The sequence below is a fragment of the Colletotrichum siamense genome, assembly GCF_013390195.1.
Source record: "Colletotrichum siamense strain Cg363 chromosome Unknown KSG_Cg363_contig08, whole genome shotgun sequence".
In the NCBI taxonomy this organism is placed as follows: domain Eukaryota; kingdom Fungi; phylum Ascomycota; class Sordariomycetes; order Glomerellales; family Glomerellaceae; genus Colletotrichum; species Colletotrichum siamense.
Window position 1 is genome coordinate 3,088,371 of NW_023501021.1, and position 27,032 is coordinate 3,115,402.

The window sequence follows — 27,032 nt, forward strand, 5'->3', positions numbered from 1 at the left end:
TCGTGCGGGATGCCGAAAAGCTCGTACCAACGATGGAAAATCAAGAACGAGATCCATGTCGGAGAGGAGGGGAGGGGGCGTGGCACAGGTACCCGCCGAACCAACGCAACTCTAAGTGTACTTACATGGTACGGCTGCTACCTTAACCAGCTGGCGATGCCGAGGACATGACTAAAGCCTTGATTAGTGTGCTGTGCAAGAGAAGCAGACGAGTGAAGAGGAGGAAGAAGGCTGGTTGGCAGTGGTTTGTTGCTAGACTGATGATCCATGATCCGCTCCGCTCTCTCGCGCGCGCAGTTGCAGCTTGCAGTAGGCAAGGTAGCAACAACAAACTCACATCATGTTCCTGTGCCGCCGCCGCCCCTCTCATCCTCCACCCCGCCCTCCTTGTCGACCTGTCGGGAAACGGTGACCTGATGCCAAGTGCTGAAAACATTCGGTTGGCCGGTAAGGATGCTTCTCGCCTTCCCGAAAAGGGCTTTTCTTTCCGGTGCGTGTGTCTGGATTCACCGATATCGTCGGGTCCAGCTCTCGGCCCAGAACCAGGGGTCGCCCATGGCCACTGCGATTATCTGATGGACGATGACTGTCCGTGGCGTGAGGGGGGCACTTTTTCTCGCTTCGTTCGGCGGGATGGGTTAAACTACCCTCCCCCCCTGGTTCTTTTGTGGGCGAGGTCGGACTGAGTCCTGGCTGAATGGCTGGCTGGAAGGAGGAGGAGGAGACACCAGCCCCCCCCTTGTCGGTGGAGAAAGGGTTTAAGGTACGATTAAATGGAGCGGAGCACCGGGCACTGGACACACACAGGATCTCGACCTTGTGATGCATCTAATCTTATCAATCACATCAGTGGGAAAGCCATCGGCGAAGAGGACGGACGTTCCCTGTTTGGGCGATATTGGCGCTGCCGCCAAGAGGCACGGCGGGCCGCATGGCAGCACTTGATTGGACGGAGCGATCTGATAAACTGCACTCTGAAAATTGTTTTTATTTAATTGTATTTTTTTATCCCTCGTTCCCCTCTTCGAATGTTGCGCATCTCACCACTCAAGAGTCAAGACTCACAACCCGGAACCCTGTCGCTTCTCCATGACTCCCACGCTACTCTGCAACCCGTTGCCTTTTTGCCAAGTGACGCTTATCCGATGCTGGCCCTTTGCCCACCAGTCTATTGCAGAAAAGACAAGACAAATAAACAGAGAGGAGAGGAAGAAAGAGACGTTAGATTGAACCAGCCGGCCCCTTCGGCGGCCGAGAACTTCGTATTTGCCGCCGATGCCTGTCCCCAGTTCTCCTCTGCAATGCTGCCGAACCGCTTCTCCAAAGGTCCCTTCGGATTTTGCTGGGTCCTGTCATCCTGTGAACCTAACGGTACATTTCCAAGACTTTCCAAGAACTTGTCGCCACCTGCACCACCACCCAGACCATGCATCACCCAACGAGATTCGGCGTACTTGGCCAGAGGAGCCCACGTTCTGGGCCGCACTTCTGTTCGTTGTGTGTGTGTGGACGGACGGTTCGAAATTTTCCCTCATTGCTTTTTGAGCGTTGTCTATTCTGCACATGTGCAAAGCGGAGGTGGTTGGATCGAGGTTGGCGTGCGCGGGGCGGGAACATGTACACACACACATGCAGCCCTCGAAGAGGCAGTCTCCGTACATCAGAAAGGTAAACTGGGTAAACCGGGTAGGCACTTGCAGCAGTAGTATAACTTGAACGCATTGCCGCCATCCGGTTCGTGTTCCCAAGGATGCACACCCCTTAATTCTTAATTTCCATCGCTCATCTCCCCGATCCCAGTCCAGTCCCTTGGTCTGAAGTTGTGGCTTTGCATCTCTTGGGGTTCTGCCGGGTATCCGACTTGCAATCGTTTTCATCGACTTTTTCGAAATGCACTCCTCGCTGAAGACCTTCTTGGCCCTCGGGCTGGCGTCTGTCGCCTACGCCCAGGACAATGTCATGGACGATGACATGGGGTGAGTCGGACGCCGAGGAACAGCGGTGTTGGTGACGTTGACTGACTTTGTCTCGTAGCCCTGCTGCCTTCATGTGGCCCGCCGACAGAGTATGGAGCGGCGATATGGACAACCAGGCCCCTTGCGGCTCCAAGTCTGGCGTTGAGAACAGAACCGAGTTCCCTCTTGGTGAGTTGCCATGACTTCAATCTCAACTGCCCATGTCTAACATAAACTCTGCCAGTGAACGGACAGGTTGCCCTTGTTGCCCAGGATGATTACTACAACACCAAGATCTCCATTTCCTACAAGAACGGTATGTTAACCCTAACCCCCTAACCCAAATTTTGACACTTCTTATACAATCACCTTGTGTAACTGCATTCTGCAACAACAACATACTTACTCGTCCTCCCAGACCCTACCTCCAACAGCGACTTTGAAACTCTCATCGAAAACCAGAGCGTCGCCGACCTGAACCCCGGCCACACCTGCGTCAACATCGCCAACCCGCCCAGCTCCGTCACCGCCGGCAGCAACGCCACCCTCCAGATCATCTACAAGGCCGACTGGGACGCCCCGCACAACCAGACCTTCTACGCCTGCGCCGACATCACCTACGTCGAGCTCGCCAACTTCAACACCCGCATCCCCTGCTTCAACGCCACCGAGCCCGGCGAGGACGACCTCAAGGCCACCGCCTCCCCGTCCGCCTCGTCCACCAACTCCGCCTCCAACAGCGGCTCCGGCTCTTCGTCTTCCGGCAGCAAGAAGCTTTCCGGCGGCGCCATCGCCGGTATCGTCATCGGTGCCGTCGCGGGCGTCGGTCTGCTTCTCGGCGCCGCGTTGTTCTTCTACCGCCGCAGCCAGCAGAAGAAGCGCAACTCCCGCCTTGCGCGCATGGAGGACAACGCGAGGAACTCGGAGCACTGGAACGCCGCCAAGGACTCGACTTCGCAGAACAGCGTCCAGCTTAACAATATCCGATGAGCAAGACGATGAGGTAAGAGGTGTGGCATGGCTTCAGGTACATAGGACTGTTGTTGATGGGGGGCGGATGGGGTGGGTGGTTGGGTTGGATGTCATGATTTATGGACTTTTGGTTGGACGATGTGTTTATGTGCGACGAGATGATATCCAGTCCTTAGTTTAGCAATGAGTTTATGGTTGATGTTTATTTGTGCTCGCCCAAGTCCAAATGTGCTCGTTGCTTCCAACGATGTATGGCTGATCAGTATGCCAATTCGATGTATGCCAACAACCTGACAGCCACCTTACCCAAGCCATCCTAAATAAGCGCTGTATCCTCAGTGGTTGACAGGCAATCGACAGATGGAAGTGCTCCCGGACGGGGTTGACACTGTGCTCCGAGATACCGAGGGCCATGCCTCGGAGACCGAGATGACTCGCCTGGCCCACAGTCTTGGTCGCAGCATCAGATGGTGAATGGCAGGTGAATCTCTGTTCAAATTTGACCGATTGCTGATAAATGCTATGGTAACTAATCACATTGCTTGGGTATGATGTTTGTAAAGATCCTCTATATGCGTCTCACTCATCTCTGCCTCTGGCCAGGGGAGTTGTCTCGTCTTCTTCGACAGCGCTCTCCTTCTGGTCAGACTCCATAGAACCGTACCTAGCAAGAATTAGCATGAAAGCTTCAGTGATGGAAAAGGAGACTGATTCGTTAAACTCACCATGAAATGACGGCCAGGCCCAGGAAGGCGGCGATAACGCTGAAAAACATGGCAACATAGCCCTTGGCCGTGAAACCTTCAGGCAGGGGCCCGGCGGGCTTGTTCTCACCCTTCAGGTCGAAGACGTTCTTGGTATTGCCTGCGGCGTTGCCCTTGGTGGGAACTCCACCCGCACGACACGCCTCCAGGTGTCCCTCAGGGATCTTCTGCCCCTGGAGCGCCTCGGGCGCCTCGATGATGGTGGCGACAAGACCCTGGTCCATGTGCCACTCAATATGGCAGTGGAAGAGCCACACGCCCGGGTTGTTAGCCTTGAAGCGGATCACAAAGTTGCCGTTGCCCTCGACGACGAGGGTGTCTCGGCGCATCGGGTACTTTGGGAAGCTGATGCTGCTGTCGTTGGCGTACGCGCCGGCGTCCTCGTCGGAGCGGTGGACGACTTGGAACTGGTGGCCGTGGAGGTGGAAGGGGTGCTTGCCGTCGTCCTCATTGTTGAGGACGATCTCGATCACCTCGTTGTGCTTGAGGACCTGCGTGTTGGTGTAGGTACCGTAGACGCGGGGGTCCAGAGCGTTCTTCTCCCCGACAGTGAGGGCGGTGTACAAGGACGGGACCTTGGGGGCGACGTAGGTCTTGTCGTTGAAGAAGGCGCTGGTGCATATTAGTCATTGGCCTGTCACAGCATTCGACGGGAGACATACTAGTTAGCGCCATCAACCAGATTATCCATCTTGACGGTGAAGCTGAAGGAGTAATCGACCTTGTCGTAGAGCTCTCGATGGTCGACGGGCACAAGATCAAAATCATCAAAGGCGGCCTCGAAATCGTCTACGGTCGCGGGCTCAGGCAGGGGCTTCTTCTCATCGTAGACGAGCCAGCCGGTGACGTTGGAGTTCTGGTCGTCGGGAATGACATCGAACAACTCCTCGTCCATGGAGCCGACGATGGCGAAGTTTTGCGATGCATCCTTCTTGGTGGTGAGAAGAACGCTGTAGCGCTGCGCCGGGGTGATGTAGAGCATGTCGGCATCGGCCTCCTCGGTCCAGACGCCGTCAACCTCAACAACACGCATCTGGTGGCCCTCGAACCAAATGTACTGGGATGCAAAGGCACCGACGTTGACCAGGCGGATGAGGTAGGTCTTGCCGGGCTGGACCTTGACCTGCAGGTTTTGGGTATCGTTCATGAGAGCCGAGTTGGGGACGGGCTCGGCGCCGGTGGGGTTCTCGACACTGATGAGCTCCTTGATGAGATATCTCGTTGACTGGTGATACCAATCTGACAAGGTGATGACGAGCTCCTCGTCATACTTTCCCTCGTAGGGACCCTCGGGATCGTGGATAACAACGGGGCCACGCAGACCCTCGGGGTACTGGCCATCGTTGTGGGCGTGATACCAGTATGTGCCTGATTGATCAAACTGAGAAGATGTGTGAGCCTCATGCAACGGCTGTGTGAGTGTATGAGTTGGGGTCTCTCACTTTGAAATCATATGTAAGAGACTTTCCTGGAGGGATGGCGCACTGGGTCACGCCGACAGCGCCGTCCATGTAGTTTGTGCCATTTTGAAACAGACCGTGGAAGTGCAGGCTGGTGCTCTCAACACCGAGCTGGTTGTTGACGTTAAGAACGAGCCTGTCGCCTTTTGTGGCCTCGATGAGTGGCAGCGGCCATTGCCCATTAACGCCGATGGTGGGCTTGTCGAACTGGCCGTCGGGGTTGGAGGTCACCCATGTGATGTTCCAGTCGAGGTTGATGGTCTTTGCCAGGGCTGGCGTCGCGAATAGCATCAAGGCTGTGAGACGAGCCATGAGGGGCGAACTTGGCGATGAAAAGGCCATGGCGGCCGTGAGCGTCAAATTGGGGTTGCGATGTGCTGTGCTCGCTCGGTGGTGTGCAAAGTTACCAAGTCTATGACTCAAGACTCAACACAAGCTTTCAGTTGCCAGACTCTCTCTGTGTGAGTCTCCCTTGTGTCGGTCGCTGTCTCACCGGGCCAGACGTCGTCGTCGTCGTCGTCGTCGTCAACCAGAGTGCTGGTATCGCTATTTCAAAACGTCGTGGTTCCGCAAAGGCTTCATCGAACCGGGCCGAGCACGGAGAACATGGCCTTCTTCCAGTGTGGCTGCTTTCCAACGGATAGAGGGACCTATTGGGAAGGGGGGGAAGTCGGAAGCGAGACACACGTGAAAAAGGGTCGCCTGATGGAAAATTGCATGCGTCTTGGCGGCCTGGATCTGATAAGGGAAAGCCCCCCTCAAGAGAAGCGAAAAAGGCCCACCCCGGTGGGGTTTATCTGATCCGCCGCCGCCTGAAAATCAAACACGCAGCAGCCAGCCCACCCCTTCCGCCGGGACGAACCTGTCATCGACCTGCCAGCAGCACAACACCTAAGGTACCTTATGCTGGACAGTACTGCCGATTCGCTCCGTCTTTGGCGCTAGCCGACATCGCTGGCCACCCCGGTCTTCGAAAAAGCGAGGAAAAACCTTTCGGTCTCCGCGCTCGTCGCCCGTCACGCGACAGACATTGGCCGACAATCCTTCACGCTGGTTGGGACGGGATTGTTCCAGCGTGAAATTTCACAGTGAGAGCCCTGTATCCATCGGCATCCATCCACCCTGGCCACCACACGCATTTCGAAAAGAGCCGCCCCGGCCGCTGTCGCAGCATCTCATCCATCTGCATCTCCGCTCTGCCCTGTGCTGTGCTCTGCTGTGGTGACTGTCGCATCCATCATCCCTCGTCGAGCCTCTCTCTCTTCTTTCGATATACCGCAGCCGAGAAGCCTGTCGTCTGCGATGCTCTCAGACTCTCTTGCGCCGTAGACACTCCCCTCCCTCGTCGAGTCAAGCCTGCCCAGAACCAACAGCGCAGCTAGAGCCCCTTAAGTTCCAGCCGCCCGAACTCTCTCAGCTGACGGGACGCTCAGCCGCCGCGCGCCTAGCACCACCACCATTCGCCCCCAGTTGCCACCACTCATCTACCATCTGTAATCTTCAGCCTCACCCATAGAGCATCTCAAAACAACACAAGATGGAGGACCTATTTTCACTGCCCAGTAAGCTCGATGAGACGGTTCTCATTCAGACATGCCCGCTAACTGCCTCAGTCTTCTTCATCACCTTCCGCGAGTCCCTTGAGACCGCAATCATCGTCTCGGTTCTGCTCGCCTTCATCAAGCGCACCTTGGCAACTCAAGATGACCCGGTGCTCTATCAAAAGATGGTGCAGCAGGTGAGTTCATCCCATCTTTTTCACGAGGACCTCCAAATCTGACATGCACAGGTCTGGTTCGGCACCGTCGCCGGCCTGCTGACGTGCGTTCTCATCGCCGTTGCCATCATCAGCGGAATTCACAGCCTCGGCGCGGAGCAGTTCGCCGCCGCCGAGAGCATCTGGGAGGGCGTCTTCTCCCTCGGCGCCTCCCTCATCATCACCGCCATGGGCGCCGTGCTCCTCCGTGTGACGAAGCTCCAGGACAAGTGGCGTGCGAAGCTGTCCAAGGCTCTCAATGCTACCGAGAGCCACTCTGGCCCCTGGGGCGAGCGCCTCAAATATCTCGGCGAGAAGTATGCTCTCTTCCTGCTGCCTTTCATCACGGTCCTGCGAGAGGGCTTTGAGGGTGTCTTGTTCATCGTCGGTGTCGGTGTGAGCATTCCCGCCGGTGCCATCGCTCTCTCCTCAGTCCTCGGACTCGCTCTCGGTGCCTTTGTTGGTTACTTCATCTACAAGTGAGTTCCAATCATCACAAGTCTAGCCATTTTGATGTCCGTGCTGACTCCCCATCCAGGGGCTCCAAAACCGCACCCATTCAGCTCTTCCTCATCGTCTCTACCTGCTTCTTGTACCTCATTGCTGCCGGCCTCTTCTCCAAGGGTGTCTGGCACTTTGAGCAGAACGAGTGGAACAAGATTGTCGGCGGTGACGCCGCAGAGCTGGGCTCCGGGCCTGGCTCCTACGACATTCGCAGGAGCGTCTGGCACGTAAACGTAAGATGGTCCTTCACAACCTCCCCCCGAATCAACATACTAACGCACCACAGTGCTGCAACCCCGATCTCAACGGCGGCGGCTTCTGGGGAATCTTCAACGCCGTCCTTGGCTGGCAAAACTCCGCCACGGTGGGCTCCGTCGTCTCCTACAACCTGTACTGGGTCGCTGTCGCCACGGGCTTCTTCGCCATGATCTGTAACGAGAAGGGGTACTGGCCCTTTGCGAAGAAGGACAAGCACGTGGAGCACGAGGGCGACGACCAAGAACCTCTCCTCAGCAGGCCCGCGAGGTAAGATCAAGCAGTGCCGTCCTCCCGAATTCCCCGAGAAAGGCGCCTACCTGGAAACGACCTGGATCAGTGCGCCTTGTGATCTTCATTGGAAGAGGAGTGCATTCTCCCAGAGGCGAGCAATTTTTGGGTCATGTCGCGGGGTGAAGACCGAAGACGCCTTAATGAAGAAAGAATGAAAATAGCATATTTTGTACATACGACTCATGTACATCAGCATACTCAATTTGATTGCATATACCTGACCTGCTTTATAGAATGTTGTCGTTTGGATTTGGTGATGCTCCCTCCGGTTCATCGTCCAAAAGGCAGAAAATGGCATGACCTTGGTCACATCTTCAACCAAGCCCAGCGTGAGGCCTCACTTCTTCGCAGGCCACCCGTAGTATTGCAATTTCTCTCCATTCTATTATTGGACGAGACCACAGGAGGGCCTCCGTTTCTAGTGTACTTTATCAAAACAATCCATTCCGGAGGTATGAGTTCGGTTTCCGAGCACAACCCCTACTTCTTCGCCGATCACTGCATTAAATCATCCCGCCACATGATCTTTTGCAATGATAACCACCCCCGAGCCTCATCATGGCTGCTTGCTGCTAGCCAGATGATGCAGATCCGCCTCCTCGCCAACCCGGAATCCCTGCTCGGTCGCCGACGTGGCTTTGCGCTCCGCGCCAGCTGTCCCGCTGCCCGCAGCAGGCGACGACGACGACGAAGATTTGTTCAGAATCTCATCCACCCGTGACGACAACCCCGATTTCGCGTTTGCGGCGTCGATGCTCTCGCCGATGTTGCGGTCAACCGCCGAACCATGGGTATCCTTGGTCTCGTCGATGATGTTTCTGTGACGTGTCAGCCCTCGATGCGATAACGATCGAAACTTTCGCACAAGATTTCATTTCTGTCCTGCAAAGAAAATTTCAAGAGCTGGGTGGAATATCGCTTACTGCGCTTGCCCGTGCTGGTTTGCGTCCAGAGGTGTTTGCTCGACTCCGCGGTCGCTGGCGTGGCTGCCAGGCGCAGGGTTGTTCGGTGCTGTACCAGACATATTTACTACTGGCGAAGTGATTCTGGATAATATCAGGTAAGATATTTGTATGATTGTGGAGAACTGTTACTATTGAATGCAATTAAGGATAAAGATCCAATAGCAAAGTGAATTGGCTTCGCCCAGTCTCCCTTATGTGCCCTTTGGTGGAAGCCTCATCATTGCTACGTCATGAACATTCGGTGGAGGTCGGTCCGCTGCTGAAACATACGCGACCCTACCGCGTTCGAGTGATTCTGTTCGTCTAAGCTGGCTGAGGTAAGAGATGAGTGCTCATGAGGCAAGAGGCTTTGTTGATCAGCCGATTTTGCCACTTCCATTTCGACAGTGCCCAACACACTGTAGACCAAACGTTCAACAGGTTAATGCAGTCAATTTACTACCAATATGTGAATAATACCCCAGGAATATTTCATAGGTTTCTCCAACTGCTGCTCGCTCTTTGTGGGTATCGAAAGTTGGTTCAAACTCACCTTAGCCGTTCTTTGTACGTTGCAATTCAACAAATGAAATAAACAACCTACTCGATATCTCATTCACGTAAACCGTTCATAGATCAATATAAGCTGGTTACGTCGAATAAAGATTTCCGAAATGAAATGAATCAATTACAGGCCGGTCAAGAGTCGTGATAGCAGGAATGAAGTAGGTCACGATACAATGAACACAACAGAAACAATAGTTGTCATTGACACAATCTTTTTGAAAGACAATTGAACACCGCTGTATTTTTATGTCCTAAACATTCTGTATCGTATATACTCCGTAAATTCATACACATGAATGGCCAAAATCAAGCGGTTTCATCCGCTCAGTGCAACGGGGCGTGCTGCAACCCGCGCAGAGAGATGCTAGCCCTCACCGTCGCACCCGATCCCACGTCAAAGGCATCCGCCTTGATCATGCCAGGAGCCTCAAGAATGTCGGAGAAGGGAATCTCGATGGCTCCCGTCTCATCGGTCTTGTTCATCAGCGCAAGCTTGAAGCTCGACGCGTTGTTGACCATGTCCAGCGTCACCGGGATCCTGAACGCGGTGTCGAAGTTCGGGTTGAAGATGTCCATGCCGGGGCTGTACGACTTGATCGGCGTCTGGAACTCGCTCGCGCCCCACGTCACCTTCACGCTGGGGTTCAAGTCGCTGCGGTTGCCCTCGAGCCCGAGAGCGCTGGCGATGAGCACCGTCGCGAGCCCGCAGATCTGGCCCTCGCCCTGGCTCTCGGCGGCCTTGAGTGCATCAACCTCGGGAACAAAGTTGAAGAATTGGGCGTGGAGGACGATCTTCGAGCCGGTCGGTTCACCGTTGTGGATCAGCTCCAACTCGTGCGTGCCGCCTTCCAGCAGGATGTCCTTGACGGTGGTAGACGCAAGGCCGATATCGTCGTCGCCCACGAGGTCATCGTCATCCACATCGACGGCGATGACCTGGTCGAAATCCGTGATGAGGAAGTCATGCGTCTCGTTCCAGGTGGGGTTGTGGTCGTTCTTGACAGTCTTGGTGCGCCACATTTCTTCGGCACCGACACTGACCTGGCAGAAACAGTCGGGAATGTCCTTGATGATCTTGTCCAGCAGCCTCTTGGCGCCGCTCTTCTTAGGCCCGTTGATCTCGGTCGCCTTGTCGACGGTCAGTCGCAGGACGCCGAGGTGGTGCTGGTATGCCTTGAACCAGTCCAGGTTGCCGTCGAGCTTCACCAGGTAGCGGTTGGGGAGGACGGCCATGGAGCCGATGATGTTGAGAATGACCTTGCGGACGGCCTTCTCGATGAGGAAACAGTCCGCGATGTTGGCGGCATGAGCGAAGTCGAGCTTCAGGGTAGGCGGGTTGATAAAAGCAACTTGAGCCGCTCCAATCTGAGGTTGTGTTAGTGCATGCCCTTCACAATAAATGGGCGAGACTGCATTACCAGAGGAATGATATCGGTCAACGGCGAGAGTAGCACGGAAAGTCTGCCGTGGATGTGAACCTTCTCAATGCCCTGTCGAAATTTAGTCATGCAAATCTTCATCGTAAGTTTGTCGAGCATCTTACCAACTTGGGCACCATCTTACCCTCCAAATCAATGTCACATTGCCCATCCCAGTCCAGGTCCATATCAAGCTTGATACCCTCATTGTCGGTCTTGTGCACATCCACTTGGGAGAATCTCATGGGCACATTTCCCAGATCAATCTTGACGAAACGCAGGGTTGACAGAGGACCAGGCAACATTGAAGCGAGCATTGGCTCAACAATTTCCTTGGTCATTCGGCCGGCGGCGATGTTGATGTGTGGCCATAATTGGTCCACAATGTCATTGAGGAATCCTGATTAAGATCAGACGGTGCTCGTCGCTCAGACATAAACATTTCGAGATATTGAGCATCTTACCGGCCGATTCGGTTCCCCCCGACGCCTTTAGTCTCTCGACGAGTGGTGTTGCAAATGTCGCCATGCTGGAGCGATGTTTGAAAGTGTGTCTACTGAAAGATGAGGTCGAGAGTGTAGCACCCGGATCTCAATGAAGAAGAGCGAAATACGACGTTGTAAATAAGAATGTGGGGCACCACGACTTTTGAAGAAGAGGCAGGAAGGACCGATCATCGAGCCCAACATCGAAAGCACGAAGACATCAGCATGTTTTTGATGCCAAGTAGCCCGCGGGGACGGTCGTCATTCCTTGGCAGAGGGAGTGAATTGACGTCACTTGGCAAAACATGACCCCCCTTGTGCCTCTTCTGCGCGGCGAAACCCCTCTCCCATTGGGGCCCTGAGTGTTTGGGAGGCGGTATAAACATTTGGAGTTCAAACTTCCAATAGGCGGGGCGCGACGCGGTGCGGATTCGCTGCTAAACAAGTTTTTTGGGCGGTGATACACGAACCTACGTAGCCTAAATTGCAGCACCAGTTTGACCAGTTTCGGTTAACTGCGGCCCGCAGGTGGCCACTTAGCCCCTACCACGTAGATTGTTGTAGTTTCAGCTGGCTGACACACCGCTTGTTGACCCTCTCATATTTCAACGACAACAAGGGGACGGGACCTGTTTGCATGCCAAGAACGATGACAAGTAGTCTTACCGTTCTGCAACAAATCGCATCGCCTTTGCGCCGCTGTCGTATGAGGGCATGTTGTAGAAACACAAAAGAAAAGAGGCAAAGCCCCGAGAGCGTGTCTCATTTATCATCGGTGCAACATTTGTTTGGAAAAGTCTCAATGTCAGACAAGTACAAGTGTGATCACTCGAGCATGTTGGGGGGAGACAACGCGTTTCGATAACAACCCCGCGTCAGATAGCTGATGCGGGCACTTCGACCCAACCCCGCCTGCGTGAAGACCTTCTCCACAGATATCTGCACATGTAGGGCCACTTTCAACCTATCAACCCCCATTTTCTCATGTTCAATCTATAAAAGTGGGAGAATGTTTCTATTTTTTTTTCCTTTCTCCTGCTGATCCGTACGACATGCGTGATTGGGCATGAGCCAGATATCGTGGAGGGTATTAAGATTCAATGGTAGCTTTACGTGGCGAAGACCGCGTGACAATATGACAACCGAATAATGACGCGTGGTTGAGCAGAACTCTCTGTGTCTTCTATTTGGTCCAAACATAGTACAATGCGAAGATAAGAATTTTTAGCAGGGCTAAAAGTGAAGGATCATATCCGAGTGTTCATTAGCAGCACCTTGGATCTTTAAGAAATAACAAGCTGTGCAGATTGGCAGAAGTTCATCGAAAGATAGAAGGACACATTGAGGTACAACTCTGCTTGGAGTCTCCGCATCGCTCGCTCACATATCAACTAATCAAGGAATAAAAGGGTAGGGTCTTCTCTTGTCATCACGTCAAATATTCCAGCAGTTACTACATGAGTCACAGAGCACAGCCTAATGCTTCTCAGAAACGGTACTCGCTGCCGTACTGACAGTATTATCAATTGAACCTGTTCAGTGATTTTTCAAGGAGTCAAGGAGCCACCAGACTCTATTTTACAATGGCTGATATCATGAGATATAGTCCATAGACCCAAGGCGAGTGTCAGCTGGTGGGTGACTGATGGCTCAAAGAGATGAAATTCGAGTTGTATTCAAACATGATTTCTCATTCGGCAATGCTCAATTTTGGATGATAGCTATCACACAGAGTTCTGGCTCCTGGGGGGTTCTTGTAGGACTAATTGGTAACTTGCCCACCAACAACAGCAACAGGCCAAGTCAAAACATCTCGCAATCATCTAAAATCCTCAATTGTGCTTGCATGTAATTTCGTTTCCCCGATACTTTGCGGAGAAGAGAACACCATTCCTGAACGTTCGGAAAATGAGAAGCCAATAAGTTCACCAAAATCATGTTTTCGTCCAATGTTTGCGTCCTACGAAGCAGCCTAATTGTCGAAGATCCATAACGATAGGATCACAAGCTAAAAGTCGCAGCGCGAATTCGGTATGACGTTGAGCTGATTGGACGGGATAACTGAACGGGCCGGTTGATGCAGTCTATGCATGAGCAACTAGAATCGATGGTCAAACGACGATATGGGTCGACTTAGTTTCGGAGAAGAAAAAGCAACGATAGGTTAATCAATAGAGGGGTCTAGAATGTAGATCATGAGTATCGACGGAGTCTTCGCCTTTGCCTGATAGGTGCAGAGTTGCGCCTCGTCAATTGCCCCATAGGTTGCCGAGAGACTACCCCGGCGATATGCTAGTTTATTTTCGGGACTTGCATTTAGTCACTCTAGTCTGCATCAAGTCCTGCAGTGATGTTCGATTGAATCCAGGTACTCCTTGCAGAGAGAAGGTTTGCTGCAACCGCGAGCGCTTCGGCAAAACGGTCTTTGCGAGCAGGCGTTGATACATTAAATGATTTGGTACTGATGCTTAAAGTCGGCAAGAACGGCACCATAGATGGGATACTTGAGACACTCGGTTCTGCTCGCATTCAGCAATTTTATCCGTCGGCATTCAAGGTTGGCCCAGGAAATTTCCCTGAGGTCACTTGAGGAACTTATGTCGAAAGTTTCTCCTTTCACTGCCGATCCGCAAGAAATTTGCCCCTTCGAGAAGAATAAGAAGTTCCTAATCACGGGAGCCAAGAGTCATGTATGGGGATCCCAAGATCACCGCCCCCTTACCGGAAAATACGCAGCGAAGGAGCCGTCCGATCTTCGAGTCAGTTCAGACGAACATGAGACATCAGATAAACGCTCCCGCCGAGCCAACACATATGGCGGCAATCAATAGCAGACGGATAGGAGGACTTGCCCGCAGCCCGAACGGGTCGCCCCAGACTGTTCATCCCTCATGCGCCGGTTTCCACTATTTTTATTCTCGACTCAAAACCTTGTCATGGATGGTGGGAGTTGGCAGAAGTGATGAGCCCCGTTCACATATTAAAACCTCCAAAGTCTAAATCGTCAACTCCGGAACACTCGGGCCACAAAGTCTCCCCCTTTCTCTCGGCACCAATCACTCGGGATAGCATAGAGTCGTATAACTCCACAAACAATATCACGATTATGAGGGCGATCGGTCTTCGCGAGGCCGGGATGGGGCTGCTTGCAGATATTGGATCGAAAGTCAGTTCTGTCCGCGGAACTTTCGGTCCAGAACTCGCGAAGATAAATAAGGCTGCCAGTCCGCCGTATTACTCGTGCTGATAGGAGTTCCAGTAGCTGTTTGTTACCGCTCTCCCAGTCACTCTTTTGATTCAATCCGAACACAGACATTCGTTTCAATAAACCATCTCAAGATGAAGAGCTTCAGCACCATTGTCCTTGCGGCTGCTGCCGCCACCGGCGTCATGTCCGCCGCTGTCAAGCAGCCCCAGCCCATTGAGCAGCGTACCACCGGGGCCGACCTCAAGTTGGCCGGTTCCGTCATGAACTCCGCCGCTTTCGACGCCTTCAAGAACACCGAGGTCAAGGTCGCCCCCAACGTCTTGAACTCGCGCCAGGAGGCCGAGCCTGACCCAAACCGTAACGAGACCAACCCCGACGTTGTCTTCTTGCTTCAGTGCGCTGACGCTGTGAGTCCATTAGAATCTTGATTCGTGTCTTTGGATGATTGCTTATAAAAGTTCAGGGCTTCCGTGGTGACTGCCTCGTCTTTGGTGCCCCCCCTGGTTCTTGTGGTAAGTGATGGCGCGATCCCTGGCGAGGTGACATATGCTGATGATTGATTCGCAGTCTCTTTCTTTGACTTCAACGGCCCCAACTCCACTGAGGTTAGCGACCGCTTCAACGACAAGGTTACCTCCCTGTCCACCAACACTGGTGGAAAGTGCCAGTTCTACAAGTATGTCGGCTGCTTTTATACTTCCATCATTGGATGCTAACAAGAATGTCAACAGGTTCAAGGGCTGCGACAACAAGGGCGACGACCGCGGTCTCACTTCTTCCTACAACTACAACCTGGCCGTTGCTCTGCCTGATGACCCTCGCACTGTTGAGTACGACAACGAGATCACCTCCTGGAGGTGCTAAATCAGTAGCCTCGTACATGAATAGACGAGAGCTCCGGTCTTACAGTAAGCCGAAGGGGGACGTCGGAGATGTTTAGGGATAGTTGAGCACCCAGATAGCAAACAATATACTGGGGCACCGCCATTGGGCGAATCATCATTGTCATGTCTAAATTGTGTTTATTCGACCAAACCCAGACCCCGCATACTTGTTGTCAAGTGGACTTGGATTGCAAGTGAACATACTTCAGAACCAGCGCATCATCATGAACTCAGACGGACCTAAATATGAGCATAGTCTTGGCGAATCCACCGTCGTTCATGGCTCGTCTTCATGTTGATGTAGCCCAGATACCTTACAAAGAGGTAATTATTATTTGATATTTGAACCTACAGCAACTGCGTGTCATACATGGTATATTTCGTCCGGATAGTATGTGCGATGTGAAGGTCTAAATGCATCATGTAGTCGTAAATGCACCGGAAAACTCACGATAGCTCATCTATCATTTGATGAACCGTTTGTGATAAAGCATCGAGAAGACCAAAGCGACGCCGATAGATCGATTCGGCGTGCAACAGAGGCCTTTGAAGCATGTAACTAGGAGATGTTAGCTTCATGCTTCAAATTTGGGCAAGAACCTTACTCACAGTCATATTAATGGCCTTCTCCAACTCGTTCTGATGTGCAATGATTTGACGAGGCACATATAATCCACAACGAGGGAGAATCCAGGCTCACAGAACAAACTTTAAGCAACATTCTACTTCCGCGAGAATGCAATACTGCTTCTTTTCACCGTATCGGAGCGTATCGATTGGGAAGACGAATCAAGCGGACTTGGCTTCTTTCGAGCCATTATCTGATATAGGCACATGTCAAACCAGCCTTCAGAATTCAGCCGATATGCGAGGATAGATTAATTCGCAGTCCAGACACAATTGGATCAAATGTAAGCTCTCCTACTCCGCATATCATATTGCAGCATTCACTTACCAGCTCAAAGTAGAGTCTTGCAGCTCAATTTCAAGCTGCGTGTCATTTGTGACTTCTCTGGTTCCGGGTAAAGAGTTATATTGACGTGTAAACCCCGCACCAGATCGAATGCGTCTACGGAGAGACTGGGCCGGATGTGTCCTACAAATCCAGTTCTACAAAGCGTTGGCACAGGTAAGTATTGGACGATGCTTCCTTTGTACGGGCGCAGGGAAGCTTGGCACAAATATAAATTAGGTGCTCGACTTCGACCTCTAATACCTGGTAAACTGCACTTCCACCGTAGGCCCCACAAAGGGTTCAACCACATATTTCACAATGCAGAACATTTCAGTCGTGATCCTCTTCTTCAGCCTTTTAGCTTGGTCTGTCCCTTAATCCAACTATCGCAATACGTATTACTGATGTGGGCTAGGGGCGTTTTTGGCCAGATTACGCTGACTCCCTCCACGATTGACCGCACAAAGACAGTCACTCAAGTCTCTGTCAGTCTCACTACCTCAATAATGACGACCGCCACTACTTCGACTGCGACCGTAACTGCTCCCATTACCTACCGCGAGACAACCACCGTAGTGGCCACAAAGACTGCGACAACAACTCAAACGACCACTCAGACGACCACAGTGCCGTGCTCCTTAGTCAACTGCCCCAAGATCACTTCGACGGGCACGATTTGCAAGAGCTGCTTCGTAGCGCAGTGTACGACGACTTCCACCGTCATCAGATCATGTGGTTGCTCGAGCGCTCTTGCTACGACGACTGTCGATTTTGGATGTGAGCAGCCTGATGTGTGCAACAGAATTGGGTGCAGAACTGTGTACGCTGTGGCTACTCCGGTTTGCTAGACAAACTGATGAAAAAGAAACGATAAGTTTCATGATGGCTTGGTGTGGCTTGCGAGACTGTGTGGTTCGGATCTGGCGCAGCGAATGGGTGTAGCCCACGCGTCATCATGAGCCGCATGTGAAAACGATGCCTAGGGTACATTGTGTAGTCTTCAAATGCTAAACCTTTTCTCAAATAAAGGGCCACGTGAGCGACGGTAGTTATGCATCGTCACAACCTATCCGATCTAGCTGTGACCATTTGACGTGAGAATTCAGGAAATGGAGGAAGGCGTAGTATCACCGGAGAGCAGCATGGCAAAAGTATAAAATGAATAACAGGGGAAAAAGGCTGAACTCGATCTTAGGGAATCGAGCCTTTGAAAGTCGTTGCGTGCTTTGCACAAGATCCCTAGTTCGCGACCTGCTGCTGAACCAAAGACGGCCCCGAGTCTGAGCTCCCCGAACTCGACAGACTCACGAATCCAGGCTCTTTATCAAGGTACATAACTAAAGGTAGGTGTGATGAGAAGGACACTTGTGTGGGCGGTGAGAGATCGATCCTACGTTGCCTTAGGGAAGGAGCTGCACCAAGCCGTGCCTGCCTCCCGGCGTACCTACCTTGCCTCATCTGCCTTATTTGATCAAGGCAGGCGCCGCGTCTTCTCCCAGTTTCTTCTCGGAGAAAATAGTCACCCCGCCTAAAATATTTTTACCGCTCAGTTTCTGTCGTCCAACCTTCATCCGCCAGCATCACAGGCACCCTCTCCCTTCGACATCACCACCCCCAATGGGTTTCCAACCATTGTTGGCTTATCTGCTATCGATATTCGTCATGACGGGGTAAGTGGATTTGAAACATGTCGCTGCAGAGAATTCCATCAATGTTTTGTGTCCCCGGTGGTACATTGCTGACCACACATCCAGCCTTTTTCGAGCACTTTGCGACACCGACCGGAGTCGTCAGAAACGCTCTGCGAAGTCGACCGAAGTCACTTCCTACCAACTCTGCGATACCGCCCGGAGTCACCCTGATGGAACTCTGCAAAGTGGACCGGAGATGTTGCGAGCAAGATCTGCGAGATCCTTCGCCAATTGGCCTTGGGCAAGCGGACGACTTGTCTCGTTAGCATGGCTTAGAGGTGTGCTTGCCATTGGTGATGGCACTATCATGGAAAGGCCCTGCTCTTCGAGAGTGGCAATGTTGACGGATGATACACGCCCTGTGAACTTTCATGCTGCGGTCCGGCGAGCGAGAAGAGCTAAACACTCTGTTTCAATCGCGCCACATTTGTGGTAAGGGCGGGACAGATGAGAGCATCATCAGTGGTTTCATGTCTGCGGCAAGGCAAATGTGATGGAATGAAGAATCGAGGTTGTCTTGGTCTTCCTGCCCTGCTCTTCACGAGTGGTAACGCTGACGGCTGGTACACGCCATGGGGCCTTCTTGCTGCGCTCCGAAATGGCTTCGCGAATAGCGATCGACTGTTCCTGCCCGGGAGGGTGGTAAAGGGTGACAGAAGTCGGTACTCCAGTGCTACCAGGCCCGCGGCGCGGCAGGGGACCGGGACCATTCCTTCGGGGGTGGTAAGCCATTCGCCAACTCTCTTGTGTCATGGACCTGATGCTAACTCACGAGCAAACGAAATTACTCTAGAAAATTGGCGAAGGACAGACTTAGTGCAGGTTGGTGGGAGGTTGAACGGCCGGCTTCCGTGATGGAGATGCAGTTGACTTGGTAGACCGGACCGGGACTGGAGTTGGAAAATACGGGTCGATTGGGAAATCAGCGGGGAGGTTTTGCAAACGGCAATTTGCCCTCTCGCGTACCGCACTTTCCTCTGACGAAGTGATCCTCACTCATGCGATGGCGCGATCGGCTGCAGCTCTTTTCGGAGATTGTGGGTTCTGGCGTGAACCGTTGGAGCGCCCAACGGAGTGGAACAGAAATGCACATGCAGGGCAAGCAAACAAGGTCCCAATCCATTAATTCACCGACATACTGCCTCGGGCCGTGGTTCCGCGGGCTGCGTTCTATGACCTCACAGCGATGTTACTGAGCTCTTGGTGCTGATTTGATTTTCGTCCAGCATCCTACCTTATTTTGCGCGATCGGTGCCTCGGTTTGTCCCGAATTGACATAAAAAGTGGCATCGGCCCATGATATTGCGACGGCCCAACACCAACCTAGAAGCCATCTAAGCTGCCAAGGTGGAGCTCGTGGCAACGGCCTACGCGCCCAAGTCTGTGGAGAAAACAGAAAGGGAAAACACCTCGATTTCTTGGGTCCGCAAAATCATGTCATGCGGGGCGAGCTAGTTTGTCGGTGAAATGGTCGCTCAAGAGGGACCATTAAGCCCTTAGCCCTTGGGAAATGAGGTCAACGCTTCTGCGGTTTGATGACATCAAAATTCAGTTGTCTCGATGATTGACGCGGTTAGCCGAAATCGCGGGGGCGGGGATGAATTGGGGATCGTCAGGTTCACCTTGACCACAACCCCGGCTCTCCCCTCATGATTCCCCGCATTTGTCGGTGCCATCAACACCGAGCGCGTTTGTCCGGATGCTACGCTGATTCCAGGGCTATACACCGGACGAACATGGGGTCTCGAGGGCGCGCAGGGGTTACTTTGCGACGTTTAAAAAGAAGAGAGACGCTGTCAAATCTAGAATAAGCTTGAGACGGCTTTCGAGTGGTATTGACAATTGGTCTGTTGGGTTGCATCCGATTCGGTTATCACGATGAGATTCGGATTGAAAGCCGGTGGCCTTTTGTGGCTCGCGGTCTCGCTTTGCGGGTCTGGCCGTGCTTTGGCTCAGGAAGACGTTGACTGGCCGATCCACGACAATGGCCTCAATGAAGTCGTCCAATGGTGAGACTTGCCGAAGATGTTTCATCGAAACAGGTACTGATGCAGGGACATGCAGGGATCACCACAGCTACATCGTCAATGGCGAGAGACTCTTTGTCTTCTCAGGTGAAGTACGGCCTCCTCCATCGCAGATCCTCATGATGATGATACTGACGGCTTCCAGTTCCACTACTGGCGTATCCCGGTGCCGGAACTTTGGAGAGACCTTCTTGAGAAGATCAAGGCGGCAGGGTAAGAGCGTACTGGACTGACACACCCAACCCACACTAACAATTGGCGACAGCTTCAATGCCTTCTCCATCTACAACCACTGGGGCTACCATAACCCGTCCCCTGGGGTCTTGGACTTCGAGACCGGCGCCCACAACTTCACATCCATCATGACCGTCGCTAAGGAGGTCGGCATCTACCTGATTATTCGCCCTGGCCCCTACGTCAACGCCGAGACCAACGCCGGAGGATTCCCTCTCTGGGCCACGACCGGCGAGTACGGTTCTCTGAGAAACGACGACTCGAGGTACACCGAGGCATGGACTCCTTTCTGGGCCGAGATCTCCAAGATCATCAAGCCGCACTTGATCACCAATGGCGGAAATGTCATCATGTTCCAAATTGAGAACGAGCTCAATGGACAGTGGAAGGATATCCCCAACCGCGTCCTCAACCCGCCCATTGCGAACTACATGCAGCTACTCCAAGATAGCGCACGGGAAAACGGCATCGATGTGCCTTTGTCGCACAATGCTCCCAACATGCGAGGATACTCTTGGTCCAAGGACTTCTCCAACGCGACTGGAAATGTCGACGTTGTAGGCGTGGACAGCTATCCGTCTTGCTGGAGCTGCAACTTGAGCGAGTGCACCGGTACAAATGGACAGTACATCCCGTACTTGACCCAGAACTACTACGACTACTTCACGGTTCAGTCCCCGTCCCAGCCAAACTTCTTGCCAGAGTTCCAGGGAGGCTCTTACAACCCATGGGGTGGACCGGAGGGCGGCTGCCCAGGCGACATCGGTGTTGACTTTGCCAATATCTTCTACCGCGATCTCATCTACCAGAGAGTCACTGCAATCTCCCTGTACATGATGTTCGGCGGTACCAACTGGGGTTGGCTTGCTTGTCCTGTCGTCGGTAGGCACACTCTGCTTCCCAGCTGTTATTGATTTACTGACACACTGCCAGCCTCCAGCTACGATTACTCCTCCCCGGTATCCGAGAACAGAATTATCGGAAGCAAGTTCTACGAAACCAAGCTTTTGACCCTTTTCACGAGAGCGGCGAAGGACCTGACAAAGACGGAGAGAGTCGGAAATAGCACATCATACTCGAGTAACGCAGCCATCACCGTCGCCGAGCTGCGAAACGTAGACAATGACGCCGCCTTCTACGTCGCGCGCCACGCATATTCCCCTTCCAACACCAATGAAGCATTCAAACTCTCGGTCAACACGTCAGAGGGTGCCCTCACTATTCCTCAACACGGAAACTCCATCGCAATCAACGGACATTCGGCCAAGGTCATTGTCACCGATTTTACCTTTGGCGAGAAGAAGCTGCTTTACTCCACTGCCGAGGTTCTCAGCTACATCATCGTCGACGGCAAGGAGGTCATTGCTCTTTGGCTTCCCGAGGGTGAGGCCGGCGAGTTCGTGGTCAGCGGTACCACTTCTGCTGAGCTTGTTGGAGATGGAAACGTCGGCGATTTCCAGACCTTCGCAGGAGAGAGCAACGTCACCGTTGCATACACCCAGAAGAAGGGTATCACCATCGTCGATCTTGGAGATGGCTCGCGTGCTGTTTTGCTGGACCGCAATGCAGCTTACCTTTTCTGGGTCCCGACTCTCGACAATGACGTCTTGGCCCCTGCCAACAAGACCGTCTTTGTTCAAGGACCTTATCTTGTTCGTTCGGCTTCCTTCAACGAGACGGGTCGCAGCTTGGCTCTTTATGGAGACGCTGACAAGGAAACCACTGTCACTGTTTTTGCTTCTGAGTCCATCTGCGGTATTACTTGGAACGGCAAGAAGCTCGAGATTGCTTCGAGGGAGGGCAATGTCTTCACCGCGAAGATCGAGGGCCCTGCCGAATTCAGTCTTCCAGCTCTTGGCCCGTGGAAGGTCCACGATAGCTTGCCTGAGATCGCTACTGACTATAAGCCCACTTCTGACTCGTGGGTTGGTACGTAATACCTTACTTCTGATCACTCTTCCAAGTGCTGATACGTTACAGTTGCCGATAAGACCAACACTTCCAACACGGTCAAGCCTGCCTCGAACAACCCCGTGCTCTACGTCGACGAGTATGAAATTCACGTCGGAAACCACATCTACCGCGCTACCTTCCCAACCAGCGAAAACCCTCCTACCGGCGTGTTCCTGAACCTCACCGGAGGACTCGCCTTCGGCTACTCCGTCTGGCTGAACTCGGAGTACATCGGCTCCTACCTGGGTCTTTCCTACCTCGGTGCTGATGCCAGCGAGTTCTCTTTCGAGAACGCCACTTTGGCAAAGGAGGGCGACAACATTCTCGTCGTCGTTATGGACAACTCCGGTCACGACCTTCGCGAGGCTGCCCTTACCCCCCGTGGTATCACCAACGCAACTCTCCTCGGCCCCGACGCCTCTACGTACAAGTTCTCCGAATGGAAGATTGCCGGAACAGCAGGTCGCAACGACCTCATCGATACTGTCCGTGGCCCGATCAACGAGGGCGGTCTCTATGCCGAGCGCATTGGTGCAGCCCTTCCCGGCTTCCCCGACGAGGACTGGGAAACCCTCGGCTCTTCCAACGAGACACTCTCCGTGTCCGATGCCGGTATCAAGGTCTTCCGAACCGTCGTTCCCCTGGACGTTCCTGCCGGCCTTGACGTTTCCATCTCCTTCCGCCTTACCGCTTCGTCTAATGATACATTTGCGCCGACACAAGAGGGATACAGCAACCAGCTCCGTGCGCTGCTGTTCGTCAATGGGTACCAGTACGGCCGGTTCAACCCGTACATCGGCAACCAGATTCACTACCCTGTGCCGACCGGCATCCTCAACTACAACGGCGACAACACCATCGCAGTCACGATCTGGAGTCAGTCGGCTCAGGGCGCCGAGTTGAAGATTGAATGGCAGGCGGATTACGTGCACACTTCAAGCTTCGATATGAGCTTCGATAGCGAGGCGCTGCGGCCTGGCTGGGATGAGAGCCGTCTCCAGTATGCTTAGGGACGCCTGGAGGTGCAAGATTTACGAAGGTGAAAATTTTTCGTCTTTGCGTATGTAGAAATGTTCAAATTGGATGAAAAGTCGCAGTTCTCCACGTGGTTGTATCGTCGGGGCCGTCAAGGTGAATGTCTAAAAAGTGGGAGTTCAAATTTTGCTTGTTTTCGCATCTGAGATCACCACAATTCCTTTTTTTTTTTTGCCCCGACGTTCGTACAACGGTTGGGATCAATATTTAAGCATTTCGTCATCAAATGACCTATATCTTCCCGATTTGATGGCTCACTGCCTCGGCGTCAGTCGTCAACATGGCTTCCGAAATGCTGGCCACGACGGAACCCAAGTTCGAGCACTTCAACAGACTTCCAGCCGAGCTGCGCCAGATGATCTGGCTCTACGCCCTCGATGAGGCAGGTAATATGGTAACATGCCTTCCTGCCGCCGACCCTAACCTATACCAGCGCAAGAATCCCGCCGCATCAGCAGTCAACCGCGAGAGCAGAGCAGCCTTCCTCCGAGTGTACGAGCCCATTCACGATACTTCCAACTTGGTTCCCGAGCACGCTCCCGCCTGCGCCTATCTGAACCCGCGCATCGACAGCCTCTTGCTTGGCGACTACGGTGTCCCAGGTTTAACGGGTTACGCGCCGGTGTGCCCTCCGAGACTGAGCGAGCCGCACGCCAAGATGATACGCGAGGTCCGTCTACAGCAGCGCGATCTGAAAGTCTTCTCAATCAACAGGGGCGTCGGGGCCTGGACGCAAATAGCTTGCACACTGCACACAGGGCCCGCGGGTCTGGTTCACGAATGCCATCTTCGTGTTGCGAATCTGATTTACCCAAACCTGGACACCATCTGGATCACGAGCAGCTACAGCCGCATCTTCTTTCCTCAGAATTACCCTGGCTGGAACCGAGGACTGACTTTTCGGTACTGCGTACGCTCTGGCGAAGTCTACGTGCAGCGGATCAAGCAAGAGGACTACGAGGAGGGCATGCGCGTCTACAGAACGCCACAGGATCCTGCGCTTTTGTCGGTTGTGCGCGTCGACATCATTCGAAACGGAGGCTTCGGTGGAGGTGGCGAGGGGTGGCATCGGATTAATGTGGTTGGGCGCTATCACGACTTGAACGCGGTTTGGGAGTTCATTGTTCATTACATCGATTGCCGACTAAGTCACCTGGCGTGATCATATGAAAGCAGTTGAGCAGCCCTCGACATTTACCGACGCTTCACAAACTTGGTTGTCGGTTGCAGCATCACTTGTCGGTCCTCGCGTGGTCAAAAGGGCAACGTCCATTGCCTTCGAGGTGGATATCAAGCAGGGAAAGCATTGAGATAGCACTTAGTGTATTGAGCTACCAAATCATAGGCCTCCTGTGGGCATCGGAAGAATCATCCTGTACCGTTCCTTCCAATCTTGAGTGTACCAAATCCGCCTGTCCAATCGCCAGATCCCAAGACAAAACCCTGCCTTCCCAAGATGTACATCATGTGTGCGAGCAAGAGTGTGCCGAGCCAGTCTGTAGAATTTGTTAGAATGTTTGATCAGTGTGCTGTTGCCTTGGGTAGCATACCTTTGAGAAGACTAGATCTAGTCGCGGACGAGACGCTTCAGAAGGTACTCCGCAGAGAACGTCCAGACGAACTGGAACGGCTCGGAGGCCTTGTCGAAGGCGGCAGCATGAGTGTCGCCGTTGTTTACTGTCTGCCACTTAGTGATGTCGTGGACGAGATCGGGCTTGCGGTCGAAGAGGACCTCGACCTTGAAGACATCATCGCCAGACAGGCGAAGCTGGGTGCGCTCATCGATGATGGCGTCCTCAGGGATGGTGCCCTGGGAGACGAGAACGGTGTTGGTCTCGACGTGGTAGATGAACTTGAAGTCGGTGTAGCCGTTAAGCTCCTCGACGATGGAGGGAGCGACACTCTCACTGGTGATGGTGACGCGCTCGAGGTTCTTGTAGATGAGGCGGGTCACGTCGATCTCGACGGCGGGCATGGTAGGGTCGAACTCGAAAGAGGTGTAGCCAACCACGGGGGGGACATCGAAGTAATGAAGCCAGACGCGCTTGAGGCCGGTGATGAGAGAGTGCGACTTGGGCGGCTCGATCAGGTTCCACTCGCCGGAGACGGTCTCATATCCAAGATAGAGGACGTCTAGGTGAGGGTTGATGTAAACCCAGTCGGGCTCCTCTTCAGATCCGATCAGTACGAAGGGAAAGATGGAGTCGTAAAGCCGAAAGGCATGGATGCTGAAGACCCGACGGCTCTCCTTGCAAATGCGGGTGAGGATGCTCTGCTTACGAGGGGCATTGCGGTCGCGGCGAGGCGCGACGCCGACAAGACGACCGATATTCGCCTCGTTGAAGATTGATCGGCGAATCGACTCGGGGAGGGCGTCGAAGAGGAAGACGCGGTGGCCAACGTTGTTCGCCGCCATGTTGTGTGAGGTTGTTGGTGGTGATGTAGAAGAGGAGAGGAAATGTGAAAGTTGGGAGGTATGGGGGAAAGTAGGAAGAGAAAAACTTTCTGCTCCTCCCATCCCCAGGTTTTATTCTGTGTCTGTCCTGCTGAGTCGTCGAGGGTTGTCTGTCCGAAAGGGTCTGTTTGCTCTCATGCTGCTATGGTTGCTATGGTTGCTGATGTGGATGTGCTCTTCAAGGCAGGAGGCGTGGGTTTCTGTCGATATCACCATCAATACCAGGGGCTCTCGCTGTTTTGGTTCTTCAGCATGAAATCTCTGCACATGAAATGCTTTGACCAAACATCAAGTGCACCTTCACCGACAGGACACTACTTGGAGAATTACGCTTGGGGTCTTGAGTATCTCAAAGGCATCACCAGAAAGGGGAAACTTGGAGCATCAGAGCAACTTTCAAAAGATGATTGAAAACCCTTGCGTATAAGACGATAGGTGATAGGTTCCCGATCAATCTAATAAAGAATGTCTGTCACTGGAGGAGAAAGAGAATTGAGAGAGCAAGGAAAGTGAATAATAAAGGGGTGAATGCTGTGAGGCTTTAACCTCTGCGGCAAAGATTGCTCTTTCTCTTTCAGACTCACAATCATCTCAAAGAAGGGTGAAGAAGTAGGTGGTGATCTGTGAAGTTTGAGGGCTTTCGGCTCCGTGCTGTGAAGCCGGAAGGGGGCTCCGGTACACTCCGGAGGAACACGGCCCCACTCCGGAGGCACCTGCCCAGCAGGGAAGGAGACACTCCGGAGCAGTGCCGCAGTCAGCCAAGGTAAGGTAAGGTACCTACCTACCTACCCAAGGCAAGCACCGGGATACTTCCTTCCTTCTTCTCTAGCAGCAAAAACAAACAAAGCCGGTCTGGCCAGATCAGATCTTTGACGTCAACCTCAAAAATCATTCGTCTTCCCCTGCTTGACTCGGGCCATTGCTGCCACCCGAATCCGGTACGATGCTGACCTCTCCGAGAAACATCGCCGGCTTCAAGGCATATCTAAATCCGCTGCCCCGGCCTCAGCTCCGTCTCCAGGTCCATTTCGGTGGCCGCGGTCGCCGTTAGAGTATAGCGACGATTCTCCACCAGCTGGACGAAACAGGCAGGGTTTCGGCGAGTTCGTCTTGTGGAGGAATGGGACGCCAACATCGCAAAACATGCATGCTCAACATGGTGCAGAGATGCGAAATCGATTTGGTCTCATGGCCAGCTCCAAGTGCTCAGCAATCT

The 27,032-nt window shown here is 53.1% G+C and overlaps 9 protein-coding genes across 9 annotated transcripts; 5 read left to right on the top strand and 4 right to left on the bottom strand.

The window, feature by feature from the left end:
- Positions 1-1,890: 1,890 nt before the first annotated feature.
- CGCS363_v012361 (uncharacterized protein) lies at positions 1,891-2,945 on the top strand (the record flags this gene model as incomplete). The annotated part of the gene is made up of 4 exons (XM_036644210.1): positions 1,891-1,976; positions 2,035-2,144; positions 2,200-2,271; positions 2,374-2,945. The coding sequence occupies 4 exons, from the start codon at positions 1,891-1,893 to the stop codon at positions 2,943-2,945; spliced, it is 840 nt and encodes a 279-aa protein (XP_036490834.1).
- A 561-nt stretch (positions 2,946-3,506) lies between these two features.
- fetC-1 (Iron transport multicopper oxidase fetC) lies at positions 3,507-5,493 on the bottom strand (the record flags this gene model as incomplete). The annotated part of the gene is made up of 4 exons (XM_036644211.1): positions 3,507-3,591; positions 3,653-4,303; positions 4,354-5,072; positions 5,134-5,493. The coding sequence occupies 4 exons, from the start codon at positions 5,491-5,493 to the stop codon at positions 3,507-3,509; spliced, it is 1,815 nt and encodes a 604-aa protein (XP_036490835.1).
- A 1,195-nt stretch (positions 5,494-6,688) lies between these two features.
- On the top strand, positions 6,689-7,940 carry ftrA-1 (High affinity iron permease ftrA; the record flags this gene model as incomplete). The annotated part of the gene is made up of 5 exons (XM_036644212.1): positions 6,689-6,713; positions 6,765-6,889; positions 6,941-7,386; positions 7,446-7,644; positions 7,698-7,940. 5 exons carry the CDS (start codon positions 6,689-6,691, stop codon positions 7,938-7,940), a joined length of 1,038 nt encoding a protein of 345 aa, XP_036490836.1.
- A 576-nt stretch (positions 7,941-8,516) lies between these two features.
- On the bottom strand, positions 8,517-8,984 carry CGCS363_v012364 (uncharacterized protein; the record flags this gene model as incomplete). The annotated part of the gene is made up of 2 exons (XM_036644213.1): positions 8,517-8,778; positions 8,884-8,984. The coding sequence occupies 2 exons, from the start codon at positions 8,982-8,984 to the stop codon at positions 8,517-8,519; spliced, it is 363 nt and encodes a 120-aa protein (XP_036490831.1).
- Positions 8,985-9,795: 811 nt separating this feature from the next.
- Esyt2 (Extended synaptotagmin-2) lies at positions 9,796-11,417 on the bottom strand (the record flags this gene model as incomplete). The annotated part of the gene is made up of 4 exons (XM_036644214.1): positions 9,796-10,836; positions 10,890-10,961; positions 11,015-11,289; positions 11,354-11,417. The coding sequence occupies 4 exons, from the start codon at positions 11,415-11,417 to the stop codon at positions 9,796-9,798; spliced, it is 1,452 nt and encodes a 483-aa protein (XP_036490832.1).
- Positions 11,418-14,713: 3,296 nt separating this feature from the next.
- On the top strand, positions 14,714-15,446 carry CGCS363_v012366 (uncharacterized protein; the record flags this gene model as incomplete). Its single annotated transcript, XM_036644215.1, has 4 exons — positions 14,714-14,989; positions 15,046-15,094; positions 15,150-15,258; positions 15,314-15,446. 4 exons carry the CDS (start codon positions 14,714-14,716, stop codon positions 15,444-15,446), a joined length of 567 nt encoding a protein of 188 aa, XP_036490805.1.
- Positions 15,447-19,990: 4,544 nt separating this feature from the next.
- Positions 19,991-23,336, top strand: lacB-0 (putative beta-galactosidase B; the record flags this gene model as incomplete). The annotated part of the gene is made up of 6 exons (XM_036644216.1): positions 19,991-20,121; positions 20,177-20,231; positions 20,285-20,352; positions 20,405-21,255; positions 21,307-22,302; positions 22,354-23,336. 6 exons carry the CDS (start codon positions 19,991-19,993, stop codon positions 23,334-23,336), a joined length of 3,084 nt encoding a protein of 1,027 aa, XP_036490806.1.
- Positions 23,337-23,641: 305 nt separating this feature from the next.
- On the top strand, positions 23,642-24,523 carry CGCS363_v012368 (uncharacterized protein; the record flags this gene model as incomplete). The annotated part of the gene is made up of 1 exon (XM_036644217.1): positions 23,642-24,523. One exon carries the CDS (start codon positions 23,642-23,644, stop codon positions 24,521-24,523), a length of 882 nt encoding a protein of 293 aa, XP_036490803.1.
- Positions 24,524-24,928: 405 nt separating this feature from the next.
- Positions 24,929-25,777, bottom strand: CGCS363_v012369 (uncharacterized protein; the record flags this gene model as incomplete). Its single annotated transcript, XM_036644218.1, has 1 exon — positions 24,929-25,777. One exon carries the CDS (start codon positions 25,775-25,777, stop codon positions 24,929-24,931), a length of 849 nt encoding a protein of 282 aa, XP_036490804.1.
- Between the last annotated feature and the right edge of the window lie 1,255 nt (positions 25,778-27,032).